The sequence below is a fragment of the Bombus impatiens genome, unplaced genomic scaffold, assembly GCF_000188095.3.
Source record: "Bombus impatiens unplaced genomic scaffold, BIMP_2.2 scf_0217, whole genome shotgun sequence".
Taxonomy (NCBI): Eukaryota; Metazoa; Arthropoda; class Insecta; order Hymenoptera; family Apidae; genus Bombus; species Bombus impatiens.
In genome coordinates this window covers 1,364,025-1,384,499 of record NT_176636.1, presented here as the reverse complement: position 1 = coordinate 1,384,499, position 20,475 = coordinate 1,364,025, and the positions used below count along the sequence as shown (strand labels likewise).

At 30.9% G+C, this 20,475-nt stretch overlaps 2 protein-coding genes across 15 annotated transcripts in view; one reads left to right on the top strand and one right to left on the bottom strand.

The window, feature by feature from the left end:
- LOC100744649 (pleckstrin homology domain-containing family G member 3) overlaps positions 1-4,424 on the top strand; it is a 94,633-nt gene extending 90,209 nt beyond the window's left edge. For 2 of the 7 annotated variants that reach the window (XM_003488145.4, XM_003488144.4), the window contains 5 exons: positions 52-147; positions 253-382; positions 467-624; positions 719-808; positions 941-4,421. In XM_003488145.4, the coding sequence (XP_003488193.1) occupies positions 52-147; positions 253-382; positions 467-624; positions 719-808; positions 941-3,172 (2,706 nt within the window). In that variant the 3' untranslated portion in view covers positions 3,173-4,421. Of the gene's footprint in view, positions 1-51; positions 148-252; positions 383-466; positions 625-718; positions 809-940 lie in introns of all 7 variants that reach the window. The other 5 variants (XR_002946381.2, XM_024366414.2, XM_024366415.2 and 2 more) reach the window with 5 other exon arrangements.
- A 5,283-nt stretch (positions 4,425-9,707) lies between these two features.
- Positions 9,708-20,128, bottom strand: LOC100744291 (mitogen-activated protein kinase kinase kinase kinase 5). Of its 8 annotated transcripts, XR_004461392.1 has the most exons (22): positions 19,857-20,128; positions 19,723-19,780; positions 18,896-19,051; positions 18,536-18,768; positions 18,206-18,469; positions 17,920-18,115; positions 17,751-17,851; positions 17,589-17,656; positions 16,962-17,054; positions 16,040-16,078; positions 15,197-15,250; positions 14,396-14,463; positions 13,986-14,132; positions 13,608-13,783; positions 13,308-13,512; positions 13,055-13,238; positions 12,711-12,988; positions 12,551-12,634; positions 12,388-12,480; positions 12,176-12,302; positions 11,824-12,033; positions 9,708-11,717 (listed from the first exon to the last, which is right to left on the bottom strand). XR_004461392.1 is itself a non-coding variant. In XM_012383598.3 (21 exons), exons 1-21 carry the CDS (start codon positions 19,965-19,967, stop codon positions 11,934-11,936), a joined length of 2,835 nt encoding a protein of 944 aa, XP_012239021.1. In that variant the 5' UTR covers positions 19,968-20,128; the 3' UTR covers positions 9,708-11,933. The 8 variants fall into 8 exon arrangements, 7 of the variants coding, with proteins under 7 accessions (XP_012239021.1, XP_033175720.1, XP_033175719.1 ...); XM_012383598.3 differs by having other exon boundaries at positions 9,708-12,033; XM_033319829.1 differs by lacking the exon at positions 15,197-15,250 and having other exon boundaries at positions 9,708-12,033.
- Between the last annotated feature and the right edge of the window lie 347 nt (positions 20,129-20,475).

The following is a 20,475-nucleotide window of genomic DNA, read 5'->3' as shown; positions in this document are numbered from 1 at the left end:
TTCTGTACAATGAAACTTATTTACTAATGCCTTACTATTTTGTATTGGCAGTGTTCGAATTTAATGCTCATTGAGAGTATACCAGGCGAACCACTTAGTTTCCACGTGATTCCTTTCGATAATCCCAGATTACAGTATACTCTTCAGGTAATATAACCATTTGTATATTGATAACTATAATCTTTACATTAAATTCAATATTAATTTAATATTACACTGGTGTATTTCATATATAATATTTATTATAATTAGGCGCGAAACTTGGAACAGAAAAGAGAATGGACTTTACAGATAAAAAGGGTAATTTTGGAGAATTATAACGCGGTTATACCTTCGCATGCGAGACAATTGGTTTTGCAACTTGGCCAGATGCAACCAGAGGGTAGGACTATACATTAAATTGCGAATACTTTTCTCATACTGAACTGAACGATAATTATATAACAATAATAAAACTGTTATGCAGACGACGCTTTGGCAGATAGAGGATCGGCGAAGAAGCAGCATTCTGCACCTCCAGAGTATCTAGAGAAACGAAAACAGGAGAAAGAAAGACGGAGATCTGAGACAGGACTTAGACAGAAATTCAAGAAAGGTGGCAGAAGGTCTGAGACTACAACTGAGGTACATACGGCTTCAGATGTTCTCTGTACAATATTCTCCAACTTTATCTCTTCCAATTATACTTAACTTAATTGGTTTTCTAATATTCTAATAGGATTCTCCAGCATCGCCACGGAAAAATCAAAACGAGGATTCTAGCGAACAAGGATTTAAAACTTCAGACGGACGCGGATCAAAAGTCAAGGTACTTAAAAATATAAATAATTTTCTTTAATTTAGGGGTTATATTCAGAACTTTAAAAAATCATCATTGTGCTTTTGTATCAAATTATGACTGATTATATGGCACTTGAAAAATATTTACTATTGCGTTTAGGATCGCTTTACCGGTTGGAGGAGGAAATCAGAGCCAGGTTTTCAATCTTATGTGTGCCTTAACCAGTCTGACGAAGAACAAAAAGAAGATACGGGTGATACGGGGTCTGCCACCGTTGAGACCGAGTGCGCGATTATCGAGAACGACAAGCATACGAACTCTCCACCACCTGAAACCAAAGAGAACAATGAACAGCAGACTCAAGCGCAAACAGTCGAAGAAATAGTTGGTCATATTCTCATGCAAAACCAGGAATTCCAGAAGCTTCTAGAGAAACAGCGGACGAACAGCATAATCAACGTCAGACAGCAGCAACGTTTCAATAAACGTATATCTGCTGACACGTCTGATGACAGTGACTCAGAAAATACGAACTATATTGCAGACAATTCGGTTAACAACAGGATATCGCGTATTAGGTCAGGTCATCGAGAGCGGTTCGTTAAAACGAATAATACTTGGAACTCGTTATCTTCTCCCCGTGACCATCAACCTACGCTACAATTGCTGTATGATAATTTAAACAAAACTGAAAATAATAAATCGGTGGACAGTAATTCGAAAAACAAGATTAACCTTGTACAAGAGAAGAAAGCGTTGTTTGAAGCGTTCAAGAAACAGAGTATCGTGACAGAGAGTAAGGTTATCAAGACTGCGCTTAGGATAAGAGAAAATTCAGCATCGAGAAACGAAGAAGCAACTCAACCACAAGCTGCGAAGGAAAATGAAATTCAAATTGTAGAAAGCGAAAAAGGAACGACTGAAAATGGCGAATGTACAACTGAAGTTAACCAAGAGGTTACCGAGTCTAACAAAGGTTTTGGAAATTATGATAACCTGCAACACGTGTGGGAAGGTCTGCAAGAAGAGAAAAGCTTGGATGGAAATGACAGTCCGACTCGTCCGGCAGTCTGGTTAACCAAACTATGCGAAGGATTGCCAACATCGCCCCAAAAGTGTGGTTCTCTTCCACGTAGCTTCCAAATTCACCCTAATTCTAATCAGAACGTAACAAAGTCACGGTTCTTGCAGAGGGATGGCAAACCTATGAGCGAGAGACCATTTACCATAGCTTCAGACAAGCCAGCAGAGATTAACCTGGAGGACATGGAAAGGTACGCCTCTACATGTCAGCCAGAAGGAAGAATTGCCAAATTTCCGACTTCCGTTTCAACATCCACATCAACATTCTTTTGTTCATTGGACGATACATTGACAGACGCTTATTCAGAGATTCATATATCATCCACCACCACGAACATACATCCTGATCATAAAATCTATAGGGCAAACACAAGTGGAAGCACCATATTCAAGAACGTCCTTTCTAAAGCTGGCAATCGTCTTCAAGGTCTGAGGAACACCATGAGCACAGAGACTCTAGAGTGTAGCGAAGAATTGGAGAGGACCAAGTACTTCCGTTCTTTGAGTACAGGTAAGTTAAAGAAGAAGAGCAAAATGAAGCATTCGAGGGAATCCTCTTCGGATGTGGAAGAGCTCGTAGGATGCACAGCGAGGGGGGTTTCGGATCTGAGAATCCCTTCGGTTTATTACAAACAGGGAAGCTCAAGTTTAGGTGCTCGGATCGCTCAGTCTGACTATGCGGATCCAAGTGTACTATTTTTCGAAAGCAAACGATTTCAGCAGGCAAATAGTCAGTCACAGACCAAGGAAGAGAAGAAAGATGATGAAGAAAGTATAGAGAACCGAGAAAGTGAAACGGATAGTTTCTATGAAAGATCATTCGAGACGATTGAGAACTACGTAGATGCGGATGTTGACGACGCGTTCCGGGATAGTGCAATATTTAGCGATATCGAAGAGGTTCTGGTGGCCAGGCCACAATCGAGTCAGCCTCCCGAAGATTGCCCGCCATTTAAGAGCAAAGTGGCGCCACCGGTACCAGCGAAGAAGAAAACAGAGTCTATCACAGCGGTAAATCCCTCAGGACACAACGTTGCGACGACGAAATGCAAACCTAACGTGGCTCAGAAACCCGATTATTTGAAGGTTAAGTCGGTTTTCTTAAAGGGACAGCAAGAATTGGACTGTAAAATTCCGGTGAGAGCTCCTGTGTCTGAAAGTGGAACGTATCATTGTTCTAAGAACAGTTTGCAAAGCAATTGCTCGTCAAACAGTGGTGAAGAGAACGACGATGTGTCGGCGGGACAGAGCCAAGCAGGTTGGGTAAGGAAGATAGTGGGTCAGTTGCAGGGTCACATTGAAACGTAATTTATGCCAATGAAAGTGTACAAATCTCGTAGCCTTAAACACAGGAATTTCACGTTTGCCGATATTCTTAATCCTTTTGAGATTAGCTCATTTTAATTTATATATTGGAATATTTTTTTTTTTGTCTTTGCATACTTGATAAAAAAAATGTAATAATTACACTGTGGATGCTTATGCGTTTATGGAAAATTTCTATTTTTAACATAGTACGCAAACTGATACAAAATGTCCAAAATATAGTCCATTTTCTAAATTATATTCATAAAAATATGAATTTGCATGAATATCCGCAGTCTAATTTAAATATTTCAAGAAGTATTATATATCTTGAAAGGATTAAGTAGTTATTATCTAGAAATCAATAATACTCGTTTGGATGATGAAGAGTCAGTTTATTTTTGAGTGATCTATTAAGTACAATTATCTTTGAGATTATATTTTATTAGTACAATAGAAGGGAGGAAGAAAGATTGAAAATAAAGTGGAAGTAGAATAAATAAAGAGTAATATTGGTCTAGATAAAACTCAGATACTTCAATGAAAGACATAGTATGTACATAATGAATTACTGTGGACACATTTTGTTTCTTTAGTTTTTACTATTAACATTTATGTCCGATCAAGATTTTAAAAAAATATTATTATTATGTACATGTTACGTTTATGTTTATTCTATTCGTGCTTTATGTAAACTATTTCCCGCGCAAACATGAAGTTCTAGTGTTGAAGTGTATTGTACAACATTGAAACAAATACTGCCGAACAAGTTGTCGTATCGTGTAAACTAGCGGTAAAAAGAACAAAACGTAAATAAGTGATACTTTTTCAAAATATCGTATGTCATATTTAATCCGTGTCATATATAAATTTAAATGTTATGTTAATAATACAGGGTAATCAGAGAAAATTATTTTTGAAAAGTCTTTTCGTAGAGGAAGCTGTTATATCCTTTGGTAATTTAAATATTTTAACAAAATGTATTTTCTAGTGAAACATCGATCACCATGTAAGTAAATTGATACGATAAAGAGTTGAATATTGACAATTGTATAGTCACCCTGTATTGTTATATAAATTTTTACAAGGACAAATTTTTTCATATTTTAATGTCGTTAGTCAGACTATTGTAAATCGTTATACATGTCGACTGAATGTTTTAAGCGTCGATGTACTTGCAAATTAACTCGTTAGGATTCAGAAATGATTATTTTATTTTTCAACAATAAAAGTGTTCGTTTGAACAAAGAGGAAAGTCGCTTCTTATTTTTTATTTATTCGCAGAACCTAACGGGTTAAGTTTAATTACAATTAAAAGAAGAAAATTGGAGAAACCCGAAATATATTTCTCTGATGGATAGATAAAAGAGTATAAGTCAAAATTTGGGCAAAACAAGATATTCTAATATATTCTCTATTGCTATTTTTTGCTTATAGTCCCAATAACACCTATTATTCTTTCATATTACGAGTATTTTGTGTAATTTTGCACTTTCAAATTTTCTATAAATGCATAAAAATTCGCAGTCTAATTATAAATGCTTCTCTGCAAAACCAATAATTTTGGATTTATACCCATTTGCCCGCCCATCAGAGATTTAAGATTAGACAATAATGAACTCACGATGCAAATGAGATTATGATTTATTTGCAATCGCATTATGCGAATGATCTAGTATCTTTGCAATAAATCAACTTGATTATTGTCAATTTTCGTTTCCATTATTCAAGATCATTGTCATACTTTCACATTGAAATACTTCGTAAGAAGGATCCGAAGGTGAATTCGAAGATCAGGTCCTGATTACTTCAGGTAGGTTTTATTACGAGAAATGTCTATTTACAAGAAGTTTCGGCTAGTCATGTTTACAGATACGAGAGTAAATAATACATAATGTTCATAAATTAGCTTTGCAATACTGCACGTGTATAAAAAATACAGGAAGAAGAAAAAGAAGAAAGAAAAATTACTAAAAGATAGAAAGCTCAATGAACTGAAAGAGAAAAACAAACGATCGTTCATTATACACATTATATACAACTGTAGTAACTATATAATACATTTAATTGTTTAGTATTATCTCGAATGAGAGTTCTCTCTATTTAGAAGAATTTTCTTCTTTCAAATCTCCGTTAGTGTTGAGGTTACGAATATAAATATAAAGAATAAATTAAGATTCGTTATTTCGTTTACCTAACAAGAAAGCATCTTGTATAACGATACAAGGGAAAGTAGTGCGTTAAATACGATCTTTTTGACATAAAAATCGTCTCGAGTCATCCATTTCCGTTTAATTACAGGATTATCGTATGCTAATTACTGAAATCAATGTTGTCCAATGTTAAGCTTCACAGATTAGGGGACTTCCCCCATCTTGTCTCTATTATGCTACTGGAGTGCCATCTACTGACGTCTACTTTGAATATTCCCGCGCAATTTTTGTTCGTTAATCTCTTTATTTCTTTCAAGCGATACTCCAGCAAAGACAAAACAATACAAGAAGCTTTGTTCGAGGACAACACTGATTTGGATAATGGAGACCGATCGTGCAACTTTCTGCTGCATCAAAAGGGTGAAGACATCAGTGTTTTCCAATTAGAACTTTTTAGGAACTCCTTTAATGTATAATTTATTTATATAATATAAAAAATAATAAAAACACCAATCATAGGTTTTATATAAAATTTAGGAGTTCCGTGAAACACGAATACGACGTCATTATTAGGCTGAGGATGTTTACGCAAATTCAAATTTTTGTGGTCACAACTGAAAAAATGGAACCTAAAAAGATATTTATTATGTGTGTTCTGAGAATTTTTACATTATCGAATATCCTATAATTGCATAAAAATCCGCAGTCTAATTATTATGAAAAGTCTTCTTCGTAAGAAGCATTGGAAAACGCTGTTGCAAACGAACGAAAGAAATTTAACGAGATCGTTATCTCTTTTCCTTTTGCTTTTTTATACAGCACCTCATGGAGATGCTACTTAAATCTACAAAAATTCATTTATGCGACAACGACACATTCTCTTCCTACGATTTCGTTTGCAAGAATATTCTCATTAAATCATTGTCTCTATTCGCAGCTAAAGCTTTGGTTAATAATGCGCTATTGACAGTATTGACAATTCTTATAGTTTCCCCCATTCCTTTTCTCCCACGAAACAGCGCAAACTAACGAAATCCCGATGACATCGTTATTCACGCTAATCCTTATACTTCTTTGAACTTACATTTCTTCTCCGAAGAGCATTTTTATTAAATATATATATTCATATATTTATATTTATATATATCTCTCTTTTTCTTTTGTCTCATTCTCCCTAAGTCGTATCGTCATTCTTACAACACCAACTTGCCTCTTAAAATATTCTTTCTTTATGCTTACACTCATTGTTAATAGAAAACATAATACATAGCTGAACAAAGAACCAAATCAATTTTGATAGCATAACTTAATGATATCGTGGAAGAGCACCTGTAAAAATCCATGATCTATGAATCCCAAGAGTGATTTTGCAATTTCTCCTAATTAATCCAGCATTATTTATATATAAAGAGTAATAAAGACAATAGAAATAATTTTTCAAGCTCAAGAACATTCCTTTGTTACATTAAGAAATAAATTATAAAATAACTAAATGATTGCAATTTTATTCATGTCACTCTCAGGATTAATTGTAATATTATTGTTATTAGAAAATAATAGAAATTGTATAGAATATAAGATCTGAGAGATTACAAGACATACAACAAATGTTTGCTTTTTGTACAGTTGTAAATATAATCTTGTAATTTTTTCAGATAATTTTATATTCCTCATTCGTAAATAGAGGCAAAGCCATTCTGGTCAATATGGACAGGTACATGTTATCGCTGTACTATTTGTCCTACTGCTATAGAAATCTACATTGTGTGTGAATTGAACAGCAGAAATATTGGTGATTCCATAAAAAATATTAATATAGAAGATACAAATCTTTTTCATGAAATCAAATGTTGCAATTTCATAATGCTCAATTTACACACAGCATACATATACACGAAGATTCAATAAAAATTAAATATTTTCAGCTATGCACTACATTCAACAGAAACACTCCTGAAGAATCTAAAATTTCGTGGTCATAAGGAGAACATGGATATGTAAAATCTGCATGTGTAACATGTTTCTGAATTCTTATGTTTTTTTCTTGATCCTAAATTTTTGTTTCCTAATAGTTGGTCTGCCATGAAGTATTTATAATTATTTTTCTCTTTTTTTTTTTCCTAATATTCTTTTTCACTGTTTAGTTAGTGTAAATGTTGTTGCATTTAGTCAGTGTTCTTGTATATGCGTTTCACACTACATATTTGATGCCATGAATGAAATTATTGTCTTTACAATAATATAAAAGTTTGCCAGGTAACATTGCAGTGTCATTATTTACGACATTATTGAAATAAAAATTCAATCTTTTCCTTATGTGGAATCTGTACGCAATAATGTTTACACATCAATGAAATCAAAAGAACATACGTGTATAAAAAATTAGTAGTGTATTGGGTTAGCAACTAAGTGATTGCGGATTTTATCATTAGGGTGGTAATAACAAAATTCGCAATCACTTAGTTGCCAACCCAATATCTTTATACATGTAATGTACATACATTCTTGAATGCCTAGAAAGCATATAGATTTTTTATCTTTCATTGGTTCTAGTAATCTATATCACACCATTATACATTTGCCCCAAAATTATCTTTAAAACGTGAGAAAATACTAATTACATGAACAGAATATGTACTGTACAATTTAAAAGATATACTGAAACAATTTTTTTAACAAGAAGCATTCGAACGCTTACAAATCTATATAAAAGAATGTTATGAACATTTAGCTATTGAATAACAAAGATGAAAAATGATTAATAATTTGAATGAAACAACGAGCATAATTGAAATGTTAGATAATGTACAAAAATTTCATTTAAATGCCAACATTGCAAGCACTCAATATCTCCTAATGGTACATGCTTAATAGCAAATACAAGGAAGACATTGCTTTATATACCTTTCCTTTACAAGTCCTACCAATTTACATGAATAACACCCTACTAGACTTTTCCATCATGTTGTTATACGATTTGATTAAACAATTTCACATTTGATTGCTCAAGCACTGATTGTAATTGCATACTAAATTGCTGACACAAACGTGTAAATATACTGACACATTGACCTGCTTAATCTTATTCCCTGAAAAAACATCTCTCTTGTCTTTAAAGCTATGTCTATATATATTCTCTTAAAAAACTTATTAATATTGCAGATATTTTAAGAATCATCTTCAATTCAGCATTCAAATGTGACACTATATTTAACAATAAGACTTAAAAAGTAATTAATTATCACTTTGTGCACTATGTGCATGCATACAAGAGCTTTATGATGAACGAATAAATTCTATCTCATAGACTTTATTATATTTGGAATGGAACATTTGAATAAATATGTAGAAATTGATATCTAAAGGTAATATGCAAGACAAGAGTGATATTTAAAATGGTAAAGTTTACTATCCTGGACATACTTTGAACACATGATCGTTTCAATTCTTTCCATTTAATAGACTGTCAGCATAAAATGTTTCAAGCACAATTTTGCTGCATTTTGGGATAAATCAGTATTAAATCAGTGTTCAATCTTGTCTTAACATAAGTGGTACAAATGTTGGTACTTTACAACCATATGATCTACATGTTTTGTCTTTTTTAAATTATAATAAAACATTGTAAGAAGAAATTTAATAGCTGAAAGAATAATTCTCAAATAAGAGAATTAAATTTCTGATAAAAATTTAATTACACCACTTATGCTGTTAGTAATAGATACAACATTCATATAACATAATTATTTACCACAAACAATAAGCAGTCACATATTATTTACTATAATGACATTATTATAGTAAATTTTTCATAGCATAATACTTTCTTTAGTAATCCTACTTTCTATTTACACAGTGAATCTTCATATAAAATACCAAAATATTTCAACATTTCCAAGATAATTTTACTCTGTCAATCCTTCCTAGCTCAATTTACATTTCATTCTTGCCACTGCAAATCAATTACTTTGGTTTGCAAGCTATCGACATGGATGGAAAAGTGCCAGATACTCGCAAAATCTACTAAATGGCATTTAAAAGACATTGTTGAATTTAAGTATTTTTAAAATATTTCATCGATCAATCGATTCTTAATGGCCTCATTACATTATTTTATTAGCATACCTGGCCAAATTATATTCAATATAAATAGTATTATATTCTGTGATAATAATACTAAAATACTAAAATATAAATCACTATCCTAATAAAATTTAAACTATGTAAAAAATATTCATAATTTTTTTCAATACTTTAATTTTATTTAACTACTTAAATTTGCAATAAGCAATAGTAATTACTAAAATCTTTATTATGAAATATTTTATTTGTTTAAATATTACTAATAACTGACCATCTTTTTTTATGAGCTTTTTCATAAAAACTATAAGTTTTAAAATAACGCTTGAAGTGAGATCTATTATTCTCTGCAACATGCAAATTGCAGTTTCTAAATTGATTTTCTTTTCTGTTTTCTTATTTAATATTTAACGTGCAATACTGAGAAACTTAAATTTTGGAAAGAACAAGAATAAATTTTTTAATTCTAATTTGTCTTTTATTTAATATTATTTATTACGTGCAAAGATGTAAAATTTTCTACTCGTAAAAAGATGCATTTAGATTGGTCGTTTAAACATTTATTTTATACTACCATATGCCGAAAAAAGAACTAATTGAATATCATTAAAAATAATCTCGAATGCAAATAAAATGTCTACTAATCTATAAATAAATAATAATTGTATTGTTCTGAATATTTTAAGTAATTGATCATTACAAATACAAACTACGTTATTCATCTCTGTATTTATCGTACAAAGACACCATAGAAATATCACATGGTATCAACTGATACTAATATTAATTAAATCACTGATGCAAATCAAATTTTACATATTTGTAAAATATTATGTTGTATATATCAGATGATATAAAAAAATCTCAAATGTTAAACGAAAATTAATTTTAAGAAGCGGAAATAAATACTCAGCGTTTAACATTTGCATTGATCCTTAAGCTCTATTTCATCCAGCACTCTTCCTCCTGGATACACAGTTCACGTGTTAAGAAAGTCTTTCGCAAATGAGAAATCGCGTTTCTCCCAGTCTTAATACCCATCACGCAAAATGCACTTAATGTCCATTATCTTGAAGAAGTAAGACGTTAATTGAAATTTATATATAATATATATAGACACACCGTGCTCCTAAACTTTGAATTCATGTACAATACGAAGAAATTGTTTCGAATATTTATAATATATATCCACTAAAGTGATATTTCAGAAGAAAATTATGGAGCAGGAATTTCGACCTTAATTCCTTTTTTAAACCGCTAATTATCAATATTAGAGCTTGACAATTAATTATACAACATAAAGCATTCCATGGTGCATACAATTTAAATCGTTTATGATACCTACTAAAAATGATTGTTTCAGATGAATTAATCATTAAGACCATTTTCATATATACTTCTTAAAATAAATAATTTATGATTGCCCCATCATAAACTATTTGCAATTTCTACTGTATATTCATAGTACAATCATCCAAAATTAGAGACACTGATGAACGCAATGTCTTATTAAAATAACTTTGATGCAAAGGCCCGATGCCTACCAAAGTAAAACTTATACAAAAGAACAGGACATTATATTGTATCGAATATATGGGTTTCAATTTTATATTTTGTCCTTTTTTTCTTTTTTCCTCTATTCATGCAAGAAAAATATATATTTGGGACTGACGTTTAATAGATATACTTTTATACACGATAATTAATTTGTATTTAAATCGTTGTCTTTGTTGCTTTCTGTTTTACTTGATCGAATATATTAATCTACTTAAACTACCTTTGGCAAATATCTTCTATGGCTCGTACAAAGTTTAGACGAGATGTTTACGATTATACAATTAATTTATTTCCAATATTGTGAAGATCTTTTATATTATCTAAAAATTATTCTAAAAATATAAGTATCCGTGTATCTACAAGTAAATATCGTTATATATGCGCGGTTCGCATTGTTCAAGATCCATGAATGTAAGAAGATGAATTAAAAAAATGGAAAAAATTGCTTAAAATCAAGTTTCGCGTCTATCATTTACTAGACATTTACTATAATAACGAATGTCGAGAAAAGTCGATCGCGAATATTCAATTTCGCGATCGCACACATGTTTCTTGGGAGAAGTTCCGATTGGTATAAGCTTTATTTTGCCAGGCATAAGGGCAAATTTACATATTACTTTAAATATATCGTGCTTCTTTCTAATAATCTGTTCCACCGTGATCTTCATTCAGACCTCGAAGACCACTAATTCTAAATACGTCTTCGTTAAAAAGTTTCTTTTTTTCTCTCGGCAAATAACCAGTCTATGCAGCAATGACTATATGGACAACAGTGACGAATGACGTGTTTGCATGTGTGTACATTAATGTACATTGATCTTATCCATATGCACTTTAAAACAGGATAATTAACAATTCTCTTACCAACATCGACCACTGCCTCTGAGTCACATTTTACTTTACACGCAGTCAGTGGGAATCACAAGTCACTTGCGATACATTATATGTCTGCACATTTATAGTTGGAAGATAATTTAGTAACTGGCTTCGTGTCCAGCAAGTATATACAAATCCGCGCCTTCGGATTCAGTCAGTGTACCTGATTGAACCAAATGGCTCTCCAGCATCACAACTCTATCGAAAAAAAAAAAATTAAAATTTATTACTTCATTCCAAACGTTTAAATCTTACATTTTTAAACCTTCAAATTTTTAAAATTTTAAAACATTTAAGTTTAAAATGTATAAAAATTTATTACTGTACAACAAGCACATACTTATCCGACCCAAGTAGTCTGTACGTCCTACTCGGATCACTGATTTCTTGAGTAACTTCGCCATTCTTGAAACTTCTACCTTGCATGCCATGTTTGTGGAATGCTAGTACACTATCAGGTAAGCAAACTGAAAGCAACAAAATGATTATGAAAAAACTTATTACAAATATAACAAAGTAAAAACGTTACTAATAAAAGACATAGAAACTTACTAATGGATTCAATTTGAAAGTTAAAGTGTAACTCTGACATATGCTTCCTGCTCGACCTAGGTTTTCCTTGTAGTGTTACCACTTTCACTACATCTATAAAACGGAAGTGTAAATAAATTATAGATCTTCAAACAATATTATACAAGGATCCATTTTTACTTACTATCATAACAGACTAATATTGCGTTTTTCTCTAACTGTGTAACATTAATAACATGAAGGTTTTCCCTTCTTGGTATCACAGTGGCTGTAAAAATGGAAGAAAATAATAACAAGTATACTTTTTAAACTTAATTAGTACGTAATAACAAAGAGAAATATACCAGAACCATCCATATCTTCCAATTCATCACTGTGAAACCAACTTGCCCCCGAGTTCATATTAATTAAATCCAACTTCAATTTATTTTGCTGATATGGTTGTTTCACAGACACGCACACCATCGGGTATTCCATTTCGGGTGTAATTATAATTTCAAATACGTTTAACGGTGTCGGTAGTGTACACTCGAAATGTTTTAACAGCATAAACTTATTAAGAGGATCGTACCATTGCATTAAAAATATTCCGGTCGGCATTGCACCACATAAATATTTATACCTGTGTTAAATATTTTATTGATTAATGCATTACATAAAAGAAAAAATTTAATATTTATTCACTTACCCGTTATATGGATTTCTTCCTACACAACACTTGGTACAGCCTTTTGTGTCTGGTACCTTAGTAGTTAGGGCAAACTTCCTAGGTACTAATCTCTCAGATATTTTGTTCATATGCAATGAAAACCTGTGAGTCTGCTTGCTTTGCATCGCTAATAAATCGTGTCTATACAATTGTGGAGTTTTTCCTACAATTTAAGATCAGTACTGTGTATATAATAATTACAAAATGATACCTTATATTATTAATATCTTACCCGATAAAGACATGAGAACATCTTTAATGACATACATCCAAATCGTACGTCTGGGATACAATTGATCTATTGCAGTTTCATGAAGTTCATTTAAATTTAAATTATAAATCCCCTCCTCTGCCGCGATTAATAAATGCTGATCTCTCGTATCTGGATGAATCCAGCTTGCGGTACAATGTATTCTTAACGGACATCCATTAAATACCTATACAAAGATTCCAATATTTTTCCAGATACGAATTAGATTATTACTTTTTATGATTAATTGGAATGAGATAAAGATAGATAGACTAAACTAACTTTCGAGAAACATGCACCCATATGAACCTTGGGTGTTGGTGGCAGTCCATTGCTGATCGGTCTAGGAGGTGTATGGCGTTTTCTGTCCCTTCTTCTTGGAGGAACAGGAGGAGTATCAGATAATAAATCTGGGCTCATACTTTCTCTGTCTCCTTCATCCGGCATCTCATTTTGACCTACAAAAAATTGGTTTAATGATTAAACGAACTATTTTTAATGTACTGAAATTGATAATATAATTATTTTAGAAAAAGAGAAACGAATTTTAGAAGCATGCTAGTAGTGGGGGTAGAATTATAGAAATTCATATTAAGGAGCCCTCTTAGGAAAAAAATTGTAACCTATAGTTTTAAATTAAGAATTAGGGTGCTTTTCTACCATTTGATTGGAGAGTTTCTTCTCTAGGACCACTGTCAGAAAGGGATCGTTGACGTTGCCCATTGACAGCAGCTAAGGACTGAGCACTGTTCACTAGACCATACAACTCATCCACAGAGCTGTGGCGCCTGGGACTTGCTTGCGATCCTAAGCAACGAATCTACTTTTTATACTATTGTCTTGATACTTTTCAACTTTCAGTATTTTCAAATCACTTAATACTATCAAACTACTTTGATGTGTAACTTGAAACTAATACACTTTTGCCATTTTAATTCAATTGGTCTTGAGTTTTACAGATTTATAAGAAATAATTAGCAAAGATTAATATGCATCTCTCATGCAGTATTTTATATTAATAAAATGGCTGCATAATTTAGTAGAAAATAATTATAAGAATATGTGCTTACCTGACATATTATAATATGGACAATGTACTTCACAATCATTTGATGACTCTCCAAGAGGAAGGGTAGCTCTGGAAAATAAATAGACCAGCAATTGTTAAGAAATATTATATATCAATGAAGACAAGTGTATTAGAAATTTTCTTTTTTAAAAACAAATGCTACTTTGTTGTTAGTAAATTATAAATAATCTTTAAAAAATAATTGAGAAATATGTATTAATAATAATAATTAGTCAAGAATTTGAAAGAAACATAGCATTGTTTATGAAATCGAGAAAATGCAATGAAAAAATGTTAGAAGGTAAAATCAACATATACAAAATCATGGAGTATTAAAGCATTTGTTATCATATTTAGTGATTGTTAGTAATTATTTAATAAGCACTGGTAGGTGTTTTTGGAAGAATATAGTGTGTCTTATAAGAATTGGTGCTTAGAAAAAATGATATGTTTAAGCAAATGTACAACTGAATTTATTAATACAATGATTATCAATGAATAAATCAATCATTAGGGAAAAGACTTTAAAATAATACTATTTCAAAATTATATATGGGTTCTCTTTAAAATATCTGACTTCCCATGAATTTTATGTACATTTAATTTTGTAGCATCCTATGTAATTGCTACAAATAAAATGTATCAATGAATTATTTAAAACTAAACTTAAACAATTATCATAAACAATTTGTACTAAGTAAAAGGCAATTATTACTTTCAGCTAAAACTAACAAAAACAACCGAACTGTATGTACAACAAATAGATGAAACAGCCTACTATTACATTTTATCGTTTACTTACTGCAGGGAATATAGCTGGTCGCAATGCCCACCAACCATCGACATTGCATTCCCCCTGCACACATGAAACTATAATCATATACTATAAAACGATTACACATTCTTTTTGTTATTAATCCTGTAGAACTCTTTGTCTATGTATTCATATAATTACTTTTTTATACATAAAGTGATTCACTTATATTTTATGGGGAATATATGGGTAATGGTTCTCAGTCAAAATAATATACATGACTATGTTTAATCATAAATAAGGCATATCATGTAGTAACATTTATTAGCACAACCAATTAATTAGATACCATTTCATTTGCTTTTATCACAGCTGATTCCTTATCATCACTAAATTACAAAAATATAGTTGAAACATATGTTCAAAATCTTAATCTCTCTGTAACAGATATATAAACTTCCACCACCAATATGGTTAACAGTTGTAAAAATTAATTCTAAAAAAAAAAAGGAAAGAAAGAAGTTGCATGCAATAAACAACATTAAAAACATCTATTGCTAAAGAGCCATACTTTCAAAGTATAGACTCCAAAGTTACCATATTTACATACATGTATTGAGTTATATTTATATCTATAGGAAGTTGTACAGGGAATATAAATAAAAGGTGACTAATAGGAAGAATCAAAGAAATGCATAATGCAAAATAGCTTTAATCAATTTTGATGCATTAAATAAAATGCAAAAGAAAAGATATTAAACAAAAAATCGTTAAGTAAATCTTAATAAGTTAGTAAGAAGCTGCTGAAAAACTAGAAGATTTTAATACAAGGCATTAGGAAATATATGTGCCAGGTGCAAGGTGCAAGGGAAAAGGGTTACCTGCCAATACCTTAGCAACAACTCCTCATCAATGTACTGCAATAGACTCCTGTTGGGAGAAATTATTAAAATTACAAACTGATCAGAGAAATTAAAGCTATGAGAATTAAAATGAGCCGAGAAATTCGGATAAGGATCAGACGTAATATAAGGATAATGTAACAATAATTTCAAGATACTATACTAATTCAAGATTAGGATTTATAATAATAACAATTAGATTATAAATTTCAAATTTGAATAAAATATATGTATATAAACATGCCAAATTTTATTGTGTCTCATTAAATCATATTATTTTCTATTCATCATTCATCAATTATTGAATGCATAAAATATTATGGAAACATATACAAAATATCAGTCTTTAAAATGATGTTTTTTATGAAAGATATGGAAATAAATTTAACAAGACAAAAAGATCTTTATATAAAAATAAAATACACAAGTGTGATAATAATACTTACGTAACAGTACTAGTGAATACATCAAGACTTTTTTGAACTTTCATTTCAATCATGCACTACTTAAACTAATTTATACACCAGTCATCACATGCATACTTTGTATGTAGTATGTACTATTTAAAAAAATCAATCATTTGTAGAATATAAATAAACAAAAATATTAATTATTTATAAACTATAGTATCTACGAAAAAAAAAATATATATATATATAAAGAAAAAATCTATAATCACTAGCTTCATGCCTTAGATTTTTAGTCACTTTCTATATCAATAATTAAAATGGCATGCAAGTCTACTTTAAAAATCATAATATATATACTTTAAATTAAATAAAAATGTCATTCCATCTTGCTTGTAGTTTTAACATATTTATATATCTGGAATAATATTAATGTCAAATTTTCTTAGGTAACAATTCAAAATTGTATCATATCTTCACACCAAACTACCTGTATTTCATTACCTTAAACTCATATGAAATATCTCTGTGTCTGTATTGCCTTGATGCGATTCTTTACTATCTGTTGTATCTGTTGTAACGTTAGCGGCAACAGTACTGATACAAAGATAAACTATATCATGTCTAGGAAGACTACAGAATCATTAATATAAGGCAATCAAAACATCATAAATTGTTTCCATTAATTTTTTACATGACACAAGGAATAAGAATTATGCAAATAATTGCAATAAGCTAAAAAAAAGATCTGAAGTATCTTTCAAAAATAATATTGGGTTGTTAGATCTTTGGAAGCGTTAAATTTACAAATTTACTTTTCGCTCGTCACCATTAATGGTCGATGCGCTGTATACAAAGCGGAAGCAAACGTGCCATATGCATCTCGACCTTTGTTAGATCAAAATTGCTGTTTTGCTTTAAACAGTTCTTAACTATGTAACGAGATTAAAATTTATATAAAATCTTAATTAATTAGATAGTAATCGTTAATTATTATCCTGTTTAAAAGACAGGAAATCAAAACAGCAATTACCATATTAGTGGAAGGATCTTAAAGCATCCCCTCCCTGAATTTTCCAGGACCACATATCGATTTACATAATTAAATAGATTTATTTTAAATATGCTTACTTTTCCTGAACGTCTTCAAACGCTGACCCGATACCACAATCTGGATGAACATCACAGTTATGAACAGACTAAATAGTTAAACATAGAAATATTATTTTAAATATCTTATTATATAATATAGGAAATAATATAAAAAATATTTTTTATAAAGTGTGAAATCACCTTGACGTTATTCATAATATCCATGATATCCCAAGATGGGGTAGCATCCACAGAAGGAGAAATCGCGTCTCTTTGTAACGTTCCATCAAGATTAATTTGGTCTGTAATACGTATGTAATTCGTATTTGCAAAAAAGGTAGAATATATACTTGAATATACTTGTGTTTACCATCAGTGTCTAATTGTGGTATAGGACTTTTTGGTCTAGGTCTCGCAGTGTGACGCGATGCTATCCTCTGCGGAACATTAGGTACAGCTCCATCTTCATCTGCTTCTAAATCAGTGAACATATGACTAGGATTCGATACTTTCTGCAACAATTCTAGAGCTAAACGTTTACTCATTTCTCCTTGAAAAAATGCGTGCTGAAACGAAAGTTTCTATTCAAAATATTTTCTATAAAATTTGGGGACGATTTCAATGTATATTATACATATTCTAAAGAAGAAAATAACCTGCAGTAATTTTTCGGCGGTCGGTCGTTTTTTGGGATTTTTAGTTAGAGCAACTTTCACGAAATTATGGAATGTTGGACTCCATTTGTCACGATCCTTTAACGTAGGTGGTTTAAAGCCAGATTTGGACATGAGAAAAAGAGCTCTCATTGGATGTAAATCAAACATAGGTGGTTGCAATTCAGCTAATTCTATTGCAGTAATACCACAAGCCCAAATATCACAAAGTTGATTATAACCACCCTTCCTTTCTACAGCTGCAACCTACAGAAGTTTAAAGTATAGACTTCTAAAAGGTCTCTATAAAAATATTTGAGAGTATCAAGATACCTCAGGTGCCATCCAGTAGGGAGTGCCAATAAAGCTTTTTCTCTTGTTAATAGTTGCGGTAATCTGTGCTGACACACCAAAGTCAGCTAGTTTGACATCACCAGCTTCAGTCAGTAATATATTGGCACCTTTAATATCACGATGCATTTTTCCCATGCTATGCAAATAAGCCAATCCCAAAAGGGTTTCTCGACACATGTATGCTATTTGTATTTCTGATAATGGTCCAGTAACTATAATATTAAAATACTTTTTAATACTTCAACATATCCCAGGAATGTGCTTTCAACATAAATACTTCCTTTTTATATGTTAATTAGAAATTAAAATATTACAGAAGGGTAATAATAAAATACATACTGTGATATATATCCTGCAAGGAACCACCTCCACAATATTCCATACAAATCCATAATTTATCCCTTCTCAAGTAACTTCCATAATAGGCAATAATGTTAGGATGTCTGCAATCTTTCATCATTAAAATTTCTTGTTGAATTATTGCAAAATCATCCCCTAAAACATTTAAATAATATGTATATCATATCACATAAATTTTTATTCATTCTTTGCAGTCTTGTTATATTTATCAATAAAAACATTCAATACACTACTGTGTGTATAAAATTAGATACCTTAAAAATATGATACGAAGTTTAAATGGTACATTAAAGAAACATCATATTAATAACATTAAATTAAACATTAACGTTAAACTAAAATTATTGAACATTAAATTAAAATGTATTTTATTTGTGTATAGATATAAAATAAATAATCATGAATAAATTAACAAATACAATTTACAAATACAATCAATGAGAAAAGATATGTTAATATATATTCATGAGCTTTTTATATATTGTTATAAAAAAAATAAAGATATAAGCTTGCAAGCTTTTACTCAAATATATATTCTTTACTGAAAAGTTAAAAATACACAAAAAGGAAAGTTGAAAAGAATGGTGCAAGATGTAGATCAATCATTGTTTGACTAATAGTAACTTGATTACAAAAAGCAATATAAAGAAGCAGTTTGAAATCTCAGTTAATCAACTTTTACTTAATCATAGAAATAGATCAAGAATGCAATTGATCACTCATATCAATGTTAATTCTGGAAAATCTTTAGTGAATTAAAACTTAAGTGGTTAGAAAAAACAGTTTAAAAAACTGGAAGGACATACCTGGTTCCAACTTGATAACCTTAATTGCAGCTAGGTCATTCATGGAAAGTCTTTTGGCCTGCGATAAAAAATTGAATAGTATGTAAACATAACGTGTACAATGGCGAATATAAAAAATGTATGAGCGTATGAACCTTGTAAACATCTCCGTACGTTCCGCTGCCTATCCTCTGAATGAGCTCGTACTCATCCTGTGGATTTCTTCGGCTTATGTCACTGGACAACGCGTTTGCGTTCAAAGCCATTCTAAAACACGTATCCCCGCCGGTTTACCAGCTAACGAGCGTAATTAATATCTACAAAAGAAGATTAACGTTAAAGTGTAAAAACACATTTGTTCGTCAGAATGTCACTTTCGTCGAAACGTCGCCATTGTTCACAACAGCTCTGAGGTTAGTCACGACTGGGTAAGCGGTTTCTGCGATACATCGATCAATCGATCTTGTATCTCGTAATGAAACACGTTGTACTCCTTTTTTCTGATTCATAGTTTTGCATTTTTTCTTTCTCGAAATCCTTAGTATAGTAGAATTTTTAGAGTTTTTGAAAATTTTATGAGTTTACTAATAATTATAATTTAAAATTCTCCACGTATAGATATTTTTATATACCTGAAAATGAAATATATTAGAACTCGTTTCTTTCTTATTCATATTTTTATGTTCTTTTCTTTTTCAAAATATTTATTATAATATATAATTTTTAGAGTCTTTGGGAATTTTATGAATGTATTGATAATTATAATTTATAAAA